Source organism: Python bivittatus, unplaced genomic scaffold (assembly GCF_059951505.1).
Source record: "Python bivittatus isolate LINGU-HERP-01145 unplaced genomic scaffold, Pbiv_v1 ctg000340_np1212, whole genome shotgun sequence".
Classification (NCBI taxonomy): Eukaryota; Metazoa; Chordata; class Lepidosauria; order Squamata; family Pythonidae; genus Python; species Python bivittatus.
The window spans coordinates 30,842,920-30,858,134 of NW_028277056.1; the positions used below are offsets into that span (position 1 = coordinate 30,842,920).

General features: G+C 36.3%; 1 protein-coding gene across 3 annotated transcripts in view; it reads right to left on the reverse strand.

Annotated features, from left to right (window-relative positions):
- CMSS1 (cms1 ribosomal small subunit homolog) overlaps positions 1 to 15,215 on the reverse strand; it is a 185,186-nt gene that overhangs the window by 9,006 nt on the left and 160,965 nt on the right. For 2 of the 3 annotated variants that reach the window (XM_007427453.4, XM_088140800.1), the window contains exons 2-7: positions 10,079 to 10,173; positions 9,021 to 9,104; positions 7,686 to 7,815; positions 3,887 to 3,946; positions 1,602 to 1,704; positions 944 to 1,004 (exon numbers count right to left, since the gene is read on the reverse strand). In XM_007427453.4, the coding sequence (XP_007427515.1) occupies positions 944 to 1,004; positions 1,602 to 1,704; positions 3,887 to 3,946; positions 7,686 to 7,815; positions 9,021 to 9,104; positions 10,079 to 10,173 (533 nt within the window). Of the gene's footprint in view, positions 1 to 943; positions 1,005 to 1,601; positions 1,705 to 3,886; positions 3,947 to 7,685; positions 7,816 to 9,020; positions 9,105 to 10,078; positions 10,174 to 14,794; positions 14,967 to 15,215 lie in introns of those variants that run through there. The other variant, XM_088140799.1, reaches the window with a different exon arrangement.

Here is a 15,215-nt window from a genome sequence, read left to right on the forward strand (position 1 = left end):
GGTGGCAATAATAAAGAACTGTCCTCTAAGGCTGGACATAATAAGAATACCTGACTTCTTGCTTTCATTAATGTGGGGAACATGCATATTAAAGTAAGGGTGGGGATGGGGAAAAGCTTGCACAGACAGAGGCAGGAAGACTCCTTAGAGTTGTGGTCTATGTACCAGAAACTGGATTTCTTGTTCTGAAAAAGGTATTTAGAAACCACTCAACTGTATATTAGATAGAATAGTGCTAGGAATGCTGAGGTCCCAGTTTGAATTTCTATTCTGTTCTGATGCTTATTTATCCATGGCAAGTCTCAAGGTCTAAGTCCAATTTATATCAGAGGGTTGTAATGATAATATAAAAATAGGCTATGAATAAATCCCTGAGAATGGCTCTTATGAAGGACATGTTTCATTTCAAGTACTGTTATCATTATTACAGATGACAAAAGAAGTGAATGCTTACTCCAAAAGCACAGCAAAGCTCAAAATCTGTAATTGAACCAAAACTACTTTATGGCAGGGTCCAATGGCTTAAAGCTTGTTTGTTGTTTTCATGTAATCGTTGATTTCTCGTGTCTGATCACAAATTGGTTCTCAGTTCCTGTTTGAAAAATCTTACACAAAGCAATATGGTGTATATATATATCACCTTCTTTCCAATTTATGTCCCCTTGGCAAATGAACCGTTATGCATTTCTTTAGAGCTCAGCTGCTCTGTGCCAGCCATCAAACTAGTATGGCCATCCATGCATTCCTTAAAAGAGGAAGGAAGGAAGGAAGGAAGGAAGGAAGGAAGGAAGGAAGGAAGGAAGGAAGGAAGGAAGGAAGGAAGGAAGGAAGGAAGGAAGGAAGGAAGGAAGGAAGGAAGGAAGGAAGGACAATACACACATACTTGCACAAAATATACCGTATGCATATTTAGATGAAATCACTTCCCTTTGACTGTATTTACCTTTAAATGTTTTGCAAATAATTTCATAACCTTCCCATCTCCTTTGAATGCTGCCATTGACCTAGGAAAGAATATACTGTTAATAAAAGAAAACTGAAAATATGAATCATAGAATTCTTGCACTACAAACAGCAAATGAAAACAGGACCATATATTTAATTCCATCCTGCAACATGAAACCCATACTCAGGGTTTTTTTCTTTTCTATAATAAAGAAATATTTTTGTTCTGGATGCAAGAAGGTTCAGGTTCGGGTCCTGAATAATCATGAAAGAGGAGGAGAAAAAAAAACTGAGCTGGAATCTTGTAGCCCTGCTTCTTTCAAGCTTTTGGCACAGCCCTACTGATAGCTAATGTTACCCAACTAGGTTAGGATGCAACTCACTTGGAGCATTTATTGTTTCATTACCTGAACTCATGCTTTGCATATACAAATGAGTTATTTTAAAAAAATGCAGTTGAAATATATAGGCTAGGGCTATACAAGTATGTTTCCCAAGTATCCTAAGACCAGGATTTAGAGAAGGACCCTGTCCTATTACATTAGTGATTTAGAAATCTCGGAGAGGACAGTGCCCTAATTTTCCCTTTAATTCTGTGGTGTGGGGGAAAACCTTAGAAAGTGTGCCAGGTTCTCTAACAATGGCAAACAACGTACTTGATGAGTTCCAGACACCGGAGGGCAGAGCTGCAAATTACCAGCATCACCACTGACGACTTCTCTGTGTGATTTTTACGGAGCTTTGCCCATTTAGGACAGACTGAAATGTGAAGAACAAAGATTCAACAAGTACAGCAATGCCTAATTATATTAGAAAATGGTGAGGTAGTCTGCTAATGGAGCACAGCCTGTAGTCAAGTCAGTTAAACACTGAAAAAATACAGGGGATCCAGCTATTAACCCGTGCTTTCATCTTTCCCACTTTTGAACTGAGCTGTCTTGATTTTGCTGGGAGAAAATGTGGCAACCTATCATAGCCAGTACGGGATTAAGTAAGTTGGCTTCTTTAGCTTGAATACTTTATATGTATAAATAAGGATGACTGTACTATGAAAGTGCTACCCTTTCAGTTTGCCACACACTGCTCACTTTAGGCATGGGCTAACCTTAGTGACTATAAATGTAAGAGACAGTAATGGCCAAGTTAACTAATCTCCTAAATAAATGAATCATATAATAGCTTCTTTATTTTAAAAGTAGATATACAGGGTATACCAAAAGTCAGGACCCATAGGCCAATCACAATATGTTTTATTAATTTTATTATTTTATTCTCAGAGAAAATTTTACTGTTCAAAGGTCATGCATCAACCAAGTAACAAAGTGTTTAGAAGAAAATGGTAACCAATTCAAACATTTAATGTGATTTATATCATAAATTATCTATGGGGCCTGCCTGACTTTTGGTATACCCTATAAAAAAAATGAAAGTGCATCCTAAATAGTAGCTTACTATACTCTTCTAGAACAAATAAAAGAAAATAAAAGTAACAGTGAAATAAACAAAAAAACAACTAGTGAAGTTAAACATAAATATTAATAGATAAGGTATATAAATAGAAGATAATGTTCTATTATGCCGTACCAACTCTGAATTCCAGTGATTTACATGAAAAAGTAACCAATACATTTTGTTATTTGGAGCTTTATTCTATGTAACTTCATTGTATGTAGTCATGCAAGAAAGAAAACAAGGACACAAACATTGTTAGGATCATGAAGCCCACAGAGCAAAGCCATACCATTGTCACAACACTGTAGGAAATATAAATACTTGCTCAGTCTGCTAATGCCTTGGCTGTAATCAGATTGGTCCTCTGCATAAACTATTGTCCAATAATGCCAATTTTCTTAGCAGCAGCCACAAAAGCTTTTTGTCAGTAATACAACTCTATTTCAATAAGCAATTTACATTTTTTATCACTGGGATATGCCAAAAGAAGAATGATAAAATGTTCTCTGTACAAATTAGGTCAAACATATAATGTACAATAGCTTCAAACTGAGGTTCTTTACAGATATATTTGGGTAAATCAGCTAACTAAGTATGCAGTGGCTACGGTTAGGAATCTCAGTTCTATTAAAACAGTGTCCTAGAGCCATGGAATGTAAAAACTGGAAGGGATCTTAGAGAACATCTAAGTTCTCTAGTTCAAGCTCCTGTCAAGTCTTAAAGGAGCATAAACTTTACTATTTGATAAAGTGAAATTGGCAATATAATCAACCTATGCCCTTAGCCATATCCAATAGTACTGCTAAAATGGCATCTTACCAATTTAATCAGTCTCAAAAGTTTACCACTAATATCATATAAACCAAACAAACTGTAAAAAAGGATGGATAAGAATTTGAAAGCATTTTTTGAAGAATGATGTGGCTGGGGGACACATGAGGCCCAGGAATTGCCCGCTTTATCATATGAGTTTCAGTCTAGGCTTCAGCAGATTAAATGGGGACTCTAATGTGACTAGGTTGGCATTTTTCTTTTTCATTATTACGTTCATCATAATCTTTACTGTAAGCTCTCATGGGTAATTTTCGTTGGTAGAATTGAAAAATAAAACAGCAGCAGTGAAATATTAAATGCATTTCAAGATTAAACATATTTAAGTCCATTTTTCAGTTCAGTTTTAGTAGTAGAATTATTAAAATTATGTTTGTCCTCCACTATCTGGTTCCTGAGCCTTTGATTCTTGATTATCAGCATTAAATTATACCAATCTACATGGACTAATTTGTTATGAACCTAGCATCTAAAATTAAAAGCTGCATTGTTCAATGTAACAGAATAATACTCCCTAAGCACTGTAAAGTAAGCATTCTCTGAAAAAAAGCGTAATATAAGCATACAATTAATATACGTACGCATATTATGTCAAATTATTATAAATCTTTCAAGAAAAGAATGGCATAGAATGACTTCTGACTAAACTACTACTCACTTTCTTTCAGGTAGGATGAAAAGCTGTGGGTGAGATCATTGGCAGGGAGGAAACAGGAATCTGAAACCATAATAGACAACTATTGTTGCTTAATGCTATAACTAAGACCTTCAACTAAATTTTCAGGAAACTGATTTGTTATAAGCCAAGCAAAATGCTCTTTCAATAAGCAGAATTTTGCAAGCACTCAGAACTAATAACAAAAAGCTTTAAAGTGGATTAACCAAATGATGGGAACAATATTTAACCCACTTTAGACTCCTTCCAAAATTATCTCTCCATTATCCTTAAAGATAGCTTTATTGAACTGGCTGTACTTGTGATGAGATATTTTGTAGCTTTCTCATTTGAGACCAGGATCATTAATCATTATGACAAAACAGAACAGTGCAATCTATTAAACCGCTAGCCCAACCCAGAACAGCAAATCCAAGGATGATTTCAGACCATCGTCAGCTCACAGCACCAACATTGCATAGGCATGCTATCTTGCTCCCCTTAATGGAATTTCTTTGGTGATTCAAAAACAGACTAAGTGAAGAAAACACACTGGATAAATAGAAATAAAAGATGTAATCTTGCCTCTTATAAGAGTCCATGAATATGGCAGGGTGATTCTATAATAAATATTAGCACTCTTAAATATCTCCAATAGCTGGTTAAGAGATTTTGAGAATTATTTAAAATAGAAATCTTTATTGTCATTGTTCTACTTGTACAACGAAATTAAGTGCCACCCCAGTTCAGCTTTAAAAATATAAAAACCATAGAACACATAAAACACATAACACACATAAAACACATATAACACATATAACACAACCTTCACATTCCATATTGCACAACCCCTGATGCTGCTGCATTAATACTGCACTATACGATAGAATTCAGTATAGTTACAGCTCTAAGATAGAAGCTATTCTTCAGCCTATTCGTCCTTGTTTTCATTATCCTGTACCGTCTGCCAGATGGTAATAGTTCAAAAAAAGAATGTCCTGGGTGGGATGGATCCTTAAGAATGTTTTGAGCCTTCTTAAGGCAGCAGGAACTATAAAGTTCTTCCAAAGAGGGGAGAGGGCAACCAATGATCCTCTGGGCAGTGATGGTAACCCTCTGGAGTGCTTTCCTATCTGCCACTGTGCAGTTAGCAAACCATACACAGGTGCAGTAGGTTAAAATGCTCTCAATGGTACAGCGGTAGAAGGTCACCAGCAGTTTTTCATTCAGTTGTTGTTTCCTGAGAAGTCTCAGGTAGTATAATCTCTGCTGGGGCCTCTTAACCAAGGCTGCAATATGAGCGCCCCAGGTCAAGTCCTCCTTTATAGTAACACCCAGAAACTTAAAACTGGCCACCCGCTCCACTCGGTCTCCATTGATAACCAGGGGCTGGACATCTAATCTATTCCTCCTATAGTCCACTATAAGCTCCTTGGTCTTATTGATATTAAGAGCCAAATTATTGTCTCCGCACCACGAAAGCAGCCGGTCCACCTCATCCCGGTAGGCAGACTCATCTCCTTTGGAGATAAGCCCCACCACTGTTGTATCATCTGCGAATTTAATGATAATATTGCTGAAGTGAGTGGGGGTACAGTCATATGTATAAAGAGTGTAAAGTAAGGGACTCAACACGCAGCCCTGTGGTGAACCAGTGTTGAGAGTAAGAGCTGAGGAGATATAATTGCCTAATCTAACCCTCTGGGAGCGGCCAGACAGGAAGTCCAAAATCCAAGAACAGATTGAATATGGAAGCTCAGGATCCATACATTTAGACACCAGTCTATGTGGAAGGATTGTATTAAATGCAGAACTAAAGTCTACAAAAAGCATCCTCACATAGGTCCCTCGCTGTTCCAGATGAGTCAGAGCAGTGTGGAGAGTGATGGCTATAGTGTCCTCTGTGGATCTATTAGTTCTATATGCAAACTGATGTTTATCAAATGCATGCGGAAGGCAGGAAATGATGTGCCTACAGACCAATTTTTCAAAGCACTTCATGATGATAGGCGTGAGTGCCACTGGTCTGTAGTCACTGAGGTTGTTAATAGGGAACTTCTTTGGCAGTGGAACAATGATGGAAGCCTTCAGACAGGATGGAATAGTGGACTGGGATAAAGACCGATTAAAGATCTTGGTGAAAACCCCAACCAACTGGTCAGCACAGTCTTTAAGCACCCGGCCAGAGATGCCATCAGGTCCGGCAGCCTTTCTAGGGTTCACAGCCCTCAAAATACTCCTCACCTCGTGCTCCTCCACGGTGAGACAGGGGCTATATTGGACTAATGGCTGTACTCTAGCTGCCTCTGGTGGCTCCACTTCAAAACGGGCAAAAAAATGATTCAGCTTCTCTACCAATGAAGTATCCCCGTCAGCAGAAATGACATTATTCGGTCTATAGTTGGTAACTTGTTGAATCCCCTGCCACACCTGCCTCGTGTTGTTGCTATGAAAATGATCCTCAATCTTCCTCTTATAATCTGTCTTGGCCTGCCGAATGCCTCTCTTCAGACTGGCTCTAGCAGCACTGTATTTTGCCCCTGTATTTAGAGATTCCAAAACTTTTTTCTCATTTTCAGTCATGCAGCTCTGTTATTTATAAAATATTTTATTTAACTAAATAAAGTAAGTGTTCACATACTGCTCTTCAGTTATGTACCAGGACAATTTATTTAAAAACAGAACTACAAAGCCAGGACATATGTAGCAAGTCAGTAGTGCACTTGCTAACCAGCATGGACAACAATAATGAATTATGGAAATTTAAACTACAAGGAGATCACAATCCCCTACCAGAGTTCTAATATTCATAATTTTTCTTCACATAGAAATCCTAGAGTGAGAAAGAAGTAATCCTTCTTCCACGGGTATTATAGTAATAAAATATCTTATTCCAAGATTTATCTGACTATACACACGAACTCTGGTAGGGGATTGTGATCTCCTTGTAGTTTAAAATTTCCATAATTCATTATTGTTGTCCATGCTGGTTAGCAAGTGCACTACTGACTTGCTACATATGTCCTGGCTTTGTAGTTCTGTTTTTAAATAAATTGCCCTGGTACATAACTGAAGAGCAGTATGTGAAAAAAAAAAAGCTAATATAACTGTATAATACAGGTATACAGTTATATCAACGCAATAAGACAAACTGATTACAGGACACTGATTAGGGTACTGCATTATGGAGGATAAGGTGCAAAATAGTGGAGCAAGCAGACTGCATATAATCCAGTTACAAAATAATTCTATTTTGCTTTGCTAATTTAAACTTTATTGTATACCTCTAGATCATCTGCAAATGTCTGAGTGCAGAATCAATACAAAAAGACACATGTCCTTATTTATATGTGTGTAGACTTTTATTCATTTGAAGTCCTGGATGCTAAGCATAATATAAATTTAAGTGAGAATATGAATCTGGGATCCCAATGCAAGCTTTCATGAAGGTTGTTGTATGAGTATGAATGCCTTTCTCCCTTGGAAGGCTATATATGTGACCAGTGCCATTGTATGACTGTGCTAGCCTGACAAATGTTCTGTCAAAACCACATAGCAATCATATCTCTATGTCCATGTAGGCTTAATGGTTCACACAAACATCAGATCTCCAAAAATAGCACCTGAAGGTCTAGAGGCTATCAGAATGTATGAACTATTCTGTTTTGTTTGTTTCTGTCATTCAATACTCAGGAAACATACACCAATAATACTTCATAAGAAACAGATTTTAACTTAGTGTTTGTTATAATTTTTTTTAATAATGTTGTGGGTAGTACCTCACTGATACTGTCCTTATTACCTGGCAGTTTTAATTCTTCTAGTTCAATCACAGAACGTTTAGCTCCAAAGTGCTCATTGAGCATTTTTTGTAGATCTGCTGGGATACCCGGCTTTGGTACAGTTTCTGTGAGAAGATCAGAGATTTTCTTCTAAAAAATAGAAAGAGAAAAAGAAGAAGAAAGGCATAATCCATATGGTGGGTAGTTAATAAATGCACTGCATTTTTTGCATTTTTTTTAAATCTTGACAATGACAGCTGTTTATATCCTAACATCTGAATAATGTTATAGCTTACAACAACAAAAAAAGGGATTCAGTCTTGACAAAACTATGTGACCTAACAAAAAACAAAACCGTGCATATCATCATGAATAGCCTGAAGAATGGGTAGCCTTCCCCATTTCTTTCATCCAGACCTTCAGATGTCTGCTGAATTGCTTATCATTCTTCTGTTGCCAGCCTTCCCCATTCTGCCATTATGAAGATTGGGAAATCCCCTGTTGGGAAAGTAATCATTTCCAGCCACCATAGTGGAGTGTGGAGGCTCCCTAGAAGTGTCAGGTGCTTCACAGCTGCAGAGTACCAACAGCAGAGTAGCTTGTGGGGTTCTGGGACTGAGGGGAAATTTAGGCAGATGTAGTGGGGGGTGTTATTTTTTCCCCTTTTTATTTTCTTTTCTTTGTTATTTTTTGTTAATATGGGGGGTGATTTGCTGGGTTGAGAGATATGGATGGGTGGGCCTGGGACAGAGGAACCCAGGGGAGGGTGGACTATGGGGGTAAGGGTTGGGGGCACTATTGGTACAGAGATGGGCAGGGGGAGGTATGGCGGGAATCCGAGGGCGGGCTGCATTTGAGACACCAGGAATGCTGTTTGAGGGTGATCCCGATGTCTGGCCCTCAGTATTCACCCAGGTGAATCCTTAGTGGCTCTGGGCTCTGGCTGCTGCTTGTGAATACCAGGTTGGAATGTAATAAATCTGCTCTCATCCACGATTTAATTGTGGATGAGAGTGCCAACCTGGCATGTATAATCAAGACCTGATTAGAATAGGATTTTTGAAAAGAATACTTTAGATTGGACTACAACTATATTTTGCCCATTTTTAAAAAAAAATTTTTTTAAAGAGCTGTAGGGAGTATGGAAAGTGCCAGAAGAATTACATATGATGTTGAGACTAGTTAATATATCATTTATTCTTTTGAACAATCATTATTAGTAGTACTATTATGAAATAAATATTTATTTTTTATGGATGATTTAACTGAGTTATATTTAATTTATCGTTTTTAATTAGATCAAAATATAGCATAGAAATGAAAAATATTCATTTGAAATATTAATTAGGAATTACCTTTCTTTTTCTCTTTGGCTTCACTTCAATTTCTTTTTTATCCTTAGACTTCTCTTTCTCAACACTGAGGAAGCATTCTATAGGCTGGAAGCAAAAAAAAGGAAGATTGTAAGTAAGCATTTAGAAGCACTTTAGAATACAAAGACAATGATATGGCACATGAGCTGGCAGCAAGGACTTGACAGGAAATGAGAAATTTTGAAATCATGCTCTTTTTCTACTAAGATCAATAGAAAAAATAGAAAACATTATATGGCAATATAAAGGGTCATAAAGGGAAGCAGGCAGGTAAACAATTGAACAAAAATGAATTCAACAATTACTGGATTCATATCATAAAATATATTGACAATAACAAAATTGGCTGAGTATATTGTTATCAATCAGTTAACTGGAAGCTTTAAATATTCCATTAAAAAAAACCTGTGTTTTCTTTTTAATGCTATAAGGGTCTTAGTTTTGTGGTGATTGTGATTTAGCTTAAAGGGATACTGCTTTAATATGGATCTTGAATTTTGCCTATGGTCTTTGCCTTTTATATAACTTAACCTTAATGCAGAATAGAGTAAGGATGGTATTTACATTGTAATGTCATAATTGTTTCTCAAATATTAGAGCTCATAATTAGGTAGACCACTTTTCTGCATGTATCAACAGTCATTTGGATGAGATGGTCAGATAATCTCTCATGTACTGATAAAGTCTCTGAGGAGAATTGGGAGTACAAAGGTCTTATCCTTCCTTCAAATATACCTTGCAAAGACACTTTCCTTCTCATTGTTCTTAAAAAAGGATCTTAGCTGAACTAGTCCTTGCTCAGAGTCTGGGAGAGGTGTTAGTTTATTGTTTAGTTTAGTTTATTATCTATTTATTAATTTAGTTATTAGAGGGTTACTTGCTGCACTGAGTCTTCTCATGTAATCCTCTAATATACCTCTTCAACTGAGATATTCAGATGTTTGAATGGCATACTTTCCCTTCAGCAGAACAATGACTCCACTGTATATTTTTCATTGTGCACTAGATTGCTTTCTACTCATGAGAATAAAATCACCAACCTTTTTCCTTTTCTTTGAAGAAACAAGAGTGGAACTTGAACATTGCTGAACTGTTTCACTTGCACTAGCACATTCTTCCTCATTATCTGAAAGAGCTAAAGAGAAAGTGTATTTCAAAAACATATCCAACTTTCTGCTTGCTGATCTGTGTGCGACTATGTCTTCTAATAATGAACTTGATTGGTTAAATAATTATCAAACTGGGAGAGAAATGGATTTCTAAGATTTGGACAGGATTTTTAACCAACTTAATTGGAGGACTCTCTATTTAAGCAAGCAAAAATAGAAATGTTTACAAAAGAAAAAACTTTAAAAAAACAAAGCAAGAATGCTTGACACAATACTTGCAAGCTTCAGGGCTCACGGAATGTTGACCGGTGTGTATATAAGGAATGGGAGCAGCAAGAGGAAAAACTGGAAGGATGTGGGAGGTGGAATTAATAAGTTTATGTCTCTGGGGATACAGGAGAAATTCTATATTGTACAAGATATACACTGGCATATAAAAAGGATTGCAAAATATTGACAAAAGCCAAAAATAAAATGGAATTTTGTGTTTAGATGTTTTTAAACCACTCTCTTTTTTCAGTTGCCCCTGATAAAGATATTTGTTTTAAAACACATTGGAAATAATACATTGTGGCAGCTGTCTTCTTTGCTGACATGTTTACATCTTTTGCAATATTGCAGATAATAAAATAAATTTTAATGTATTGGGTTCTAGCATCCTAGAGGTTTTAAACAGATTCCAGTACCCTTTCCCATGTACTGAAAGACATTTGCACTGCTCTGTTCATATGCTGAACTGTTCAACTGCTCCCCAAAATAGCTATTGCATACTGTGACTTAGGAAACTTCTATAGCTTGTAGCTTGCCAAGAAATCTAACTGCTAACTTTAACATTTCTTCATAAATCCTGACTTGGCAGGTCCAGAAAATGGAAAGGGAGATATATCCAAAGCAGAATCATAAATAGTCCCTCCTCCCGTATATTCTTGCTCAAGAACTCTAAAAGTAGGTGAATACCTTCCATGAGAGAACTTTAAGAACACCGCACCACCTGTCAGCTGCTTATCTTAACTGCAGGCAGGCAGAACAACATACAATAAGCTCTACTCTTTCAGCCTGGAATTGCCACAACTGTACCGTAAGAGGTAGAAGTCTCTTAGCAATATGTAAATATCTTTGGTGAAAATACCCACTACTTGAACAGTACCATTACAATACGCTATGTCTTGTTTTAGAACAAATATCTGGTCTAAATTTCTGTTTTTAGTTAATTAGCGATAATGTAGGAAATCTCAATTGCTTATAGTGATTTAACAAAACACAGCAGCCCCTAACATTGGCTGTCAATCTAATATATGTGACACAACAGGGGAAAGTAATGGATGGAAAAAAACATATTTAGGTCCTTTTCTAAAGTTACATTACAAGTTGTTCCCATTACTAGACAACTAGCTACTTTTAACTGCTTGCAGAGGAAACAAGCTGTCTTGTGGCATCTTAAAACTGGCAAATTTGTTACAGACAGTCCTCATTTAGTGACTGCCTCATTTAGAGACTGTTCACAATTACAATGATGATGAAAAAGTAACTTTGCAACCAGTCCTCACATTTATGACTTTCGCAGGTCTGTAAAACAAAGGAAGTACGATCGGTTGCGGTTTCACTTAGCGCCTACTTTGCTTAACAACTGAGTTGATCCCAATTGTGGTTGCTAAACAAGGACTACCTGTATTGTATCAGTCTTGCTTGATTCATCCAATTCATCAAAGAAATGGAATAAAATCCTAAAGATGACGAATATTGTCTGTACACTCATGTTTAATATAAACTAATATACAGTGTTGTTATATCAATTTATACTATACTATTGAACTGGACACACCTAGGCTGTACGTGACTTATGTAGACAAACTCTCCCTGGTAATTTAGCTGACTTTTGTCCTTGCAGCATGCATGTCATTCAGTGGTCTAGCAACCATTCTCTCTTGTTTTGTGTGCTTTTTATAGTTTTATAGTTTTTAATTATGACTGTTTTATATGTAGATATTGGTGGTGTTGTACACCACCCAGAGTCACTCTCTTGTGAAATGGGTGACTATACAAATATAATAACTAACTAACCAACCAACCAGTCCTCCTACCTGGTGTAAAGGACTTTTATTTGGTTTTATCCAGAATAAAACATGCTAAAAATATTTGCAGGAGCATGTTTGGACATGATGTTATCATGCACAGACTTGGGTGAAGACATGCTTACTTCAACCATTTCTATCCTTTTTCACTTCCAGCCTACTAGACTGTAGAAAGTAAAAAATGAAAAATGTGATTATGGAAGGGGAAAGGGTTTCTTTTTAATATTCTCACCTTGGTCAGCTAAGCTGACAAAGTAGCTGACTAGGGAGAGTTGTTTAACGCCCTCAAAGCACCAAATCCGTGGGGCTAAAACGATTCCCCTCAGGGTTAATTGGCTGGGGTTCATTTAATCTGGTTTTCAGGTCTGCACAAACATTCTAACTCTTTCATGATTTAGTTAAGTATGTCATGTAAATACCGTTGTACTATGATAAACCACCCCAACTATGTGTGCCTATATAATATTATCTCAGGATAATACTCCATGAATCTGGTGAAGTAGCCTATACTTTGGCAGAAAAGAGCAGATAGTAGGCCATTAATATGACTTCTAATAAATTGTAGTTATCAATTGCATTAGATACTACAATTATTGTTCTGGCTTCTTCACCTTGGAACTCAAGAGTGATGAACATGGGAGTTGCAGGCAGTTTCACAATTTAGACAGTGATCAATACTGCATCTTGTGCTTTCAAGTCAAGGCCTTAGAATCATATATATATAACAAAATATAGTTTTGTAATGACAACTCAGTATAGATACTATGCAAATTCAAAGATAAGATGATTCTAGGGTCATGAAATAGATAGGGTTCCCTGTGTTTACTGTAAAAAATGAAACTGGATGTCATTACAAAACTATATTTTATTATATATACATGATTCTAAGGCCTTGGATGGATGGATGGATGGATGGATGGATGGATGGATGGATGGATGGATGGATACACACACATATACATACATTATAAACCTTTCTTTGCAATGGGAATGCTTCGGGGTCAAATTATACATTATCTAATGTATGTCTTCATGTATGTCATTTATACTACAAAAAAGTGATCCAAGTCTTTAATTGATTTACATACATATATATAATTTCAATCCTCAAAGATGCATTTTCTTTCTTTCCTGTGTTAATCAACAACCTTGCTTCATATGTTTTATCTGTAGCAAATAATCAATATATTTTTCAAAAACTACTATTCAATCTTACATTCCAGTCTTATCTGGTATAATCACAGAGATTCCATTTTTTTCTTCCAAATCTTTGTACAGTAGCCAAAATTATTATCAGAGGAATTTTCTCTAATTCTTTTGCCTCTCTGGCACTGTAAGCAACAAAAATCACAGCTGCCAAGCCAAAAATGTTTTGGGGTACAAAACCTGAATTTTGATAAAGAGGGAGAGAAATGTTAATATTGTTTGAAATGGAAAACATTTTCCAACTTACTGTATTGCTTTAAAATATTTGATTACAAGCTATTTTAAGCCATATTTGTTACTCAAACTAGCTCCCAGTATATCTTTAATGTAAGGATTAATTCACAAAGATGAATCAATAATTAAACAGATGAATAATCTTACCAGCATTTGTTATTTCTGTTTAAGATATTGTATTGTCTTTGCCATTTCTCAATGAATTAGTATATCTTTTTCTTACAGTTGTCAAATGCTCCTTATCAAACCTTCCTCCTATTTATTCAACAGCAGATGTTTTTGTCTTCTAAATATATTGCATTTCATGTTCAGTCAAGTTTCTTCTCCATTTTTAATTGCTATAATTCTCAGTTAATCCCAAATGGCATCTGATCAGCTCAGAAATGTAATTTAACATGGCTATAGTTAAGGGAAGACATTTTGCAGACAGATGCTAACCACTCTAAATTTAATATTTCCTAGTTGCACTAAAAGCTGGGTGGAAAAATACGCAGGAGCAGCTGAAATTTCAAAGGAGCAGAGACTGATTAAGTCTGTCTACATAGCCTGAATTCCATCTTAAATCTCACACACACTGCAGACTTTTGGGCTCCCCATATCAGCATTTTTTTTCTTTTCCCGTCTAGTTCTGCTTAACCACCAGCCTATAGAAAAGTATTGAAGAAGCAAATAGCTTGCTCATTACTTTGTGACTTTTTTATTTTGGTGTATATACAGTTATTATACTCTGATTTTGGGACCCCCCCCCCCAATCGGTCAGCATTGTTACTTACGCTGTATAATTTTCTATTTAAAATAGCAAGGAATTTTTTTAAAAATATATTACTATGTTCTTGATCAGGTAAAAAATATTGAGAAACTGAAGTTTTAAACTCACCTAAACCCACACTACAATTTTCCCCAATCTGTGCCTGCCATCTTAATTAAACTACAGTCCCAGAATTCCCAGTTGGCATGATTGGTGCTGTGCTTCTGTGGAGTTGTATTTCCAAAATACATCCTATACATCAAACTGTAATTCTGAGGAGTAACACTGTAGCTCCAAACATAGCCTATGCATCTATCATGTCCTTTTAAGTCAAATGCCTACATTGTTCAAATAGTCTTTCTAAAGGTTGATGTTCTACTTTGGTACCTTTTAAATAATACAGCCAGAGTTTCTTGATAAGTCGTTTCTTGTCAGATGGGGTAGCTATCTTCGTTGTCAACAGACAAATACTGTACAATATTAAGTCTACTTTATAAAATGTCGTACAAACATGCCTGTTGTTACTAGCTAAAATGGCTGGCATTCTCCAGGAAAAATTGTTTCTTTTATTCAGGCTTCATTAAAGCTAAAGAAACAAAGGGGGAAAAGGCTGAAGGCAATAATCCTTCAAGCATCTCTGTACTGGAAACTACACACATAGATAAAAATTACGCAGGATGCAATTGTGACATGGATAGCGCTCATACCTGTATTTCCAGTACTTGCAGCAGGCAAATGTCTACTGTTTGCATTTTGTTCTATTCCCGCTGCAAAGAATGACAAGAGAAGAGGTCAGCTTTCCAGCAAA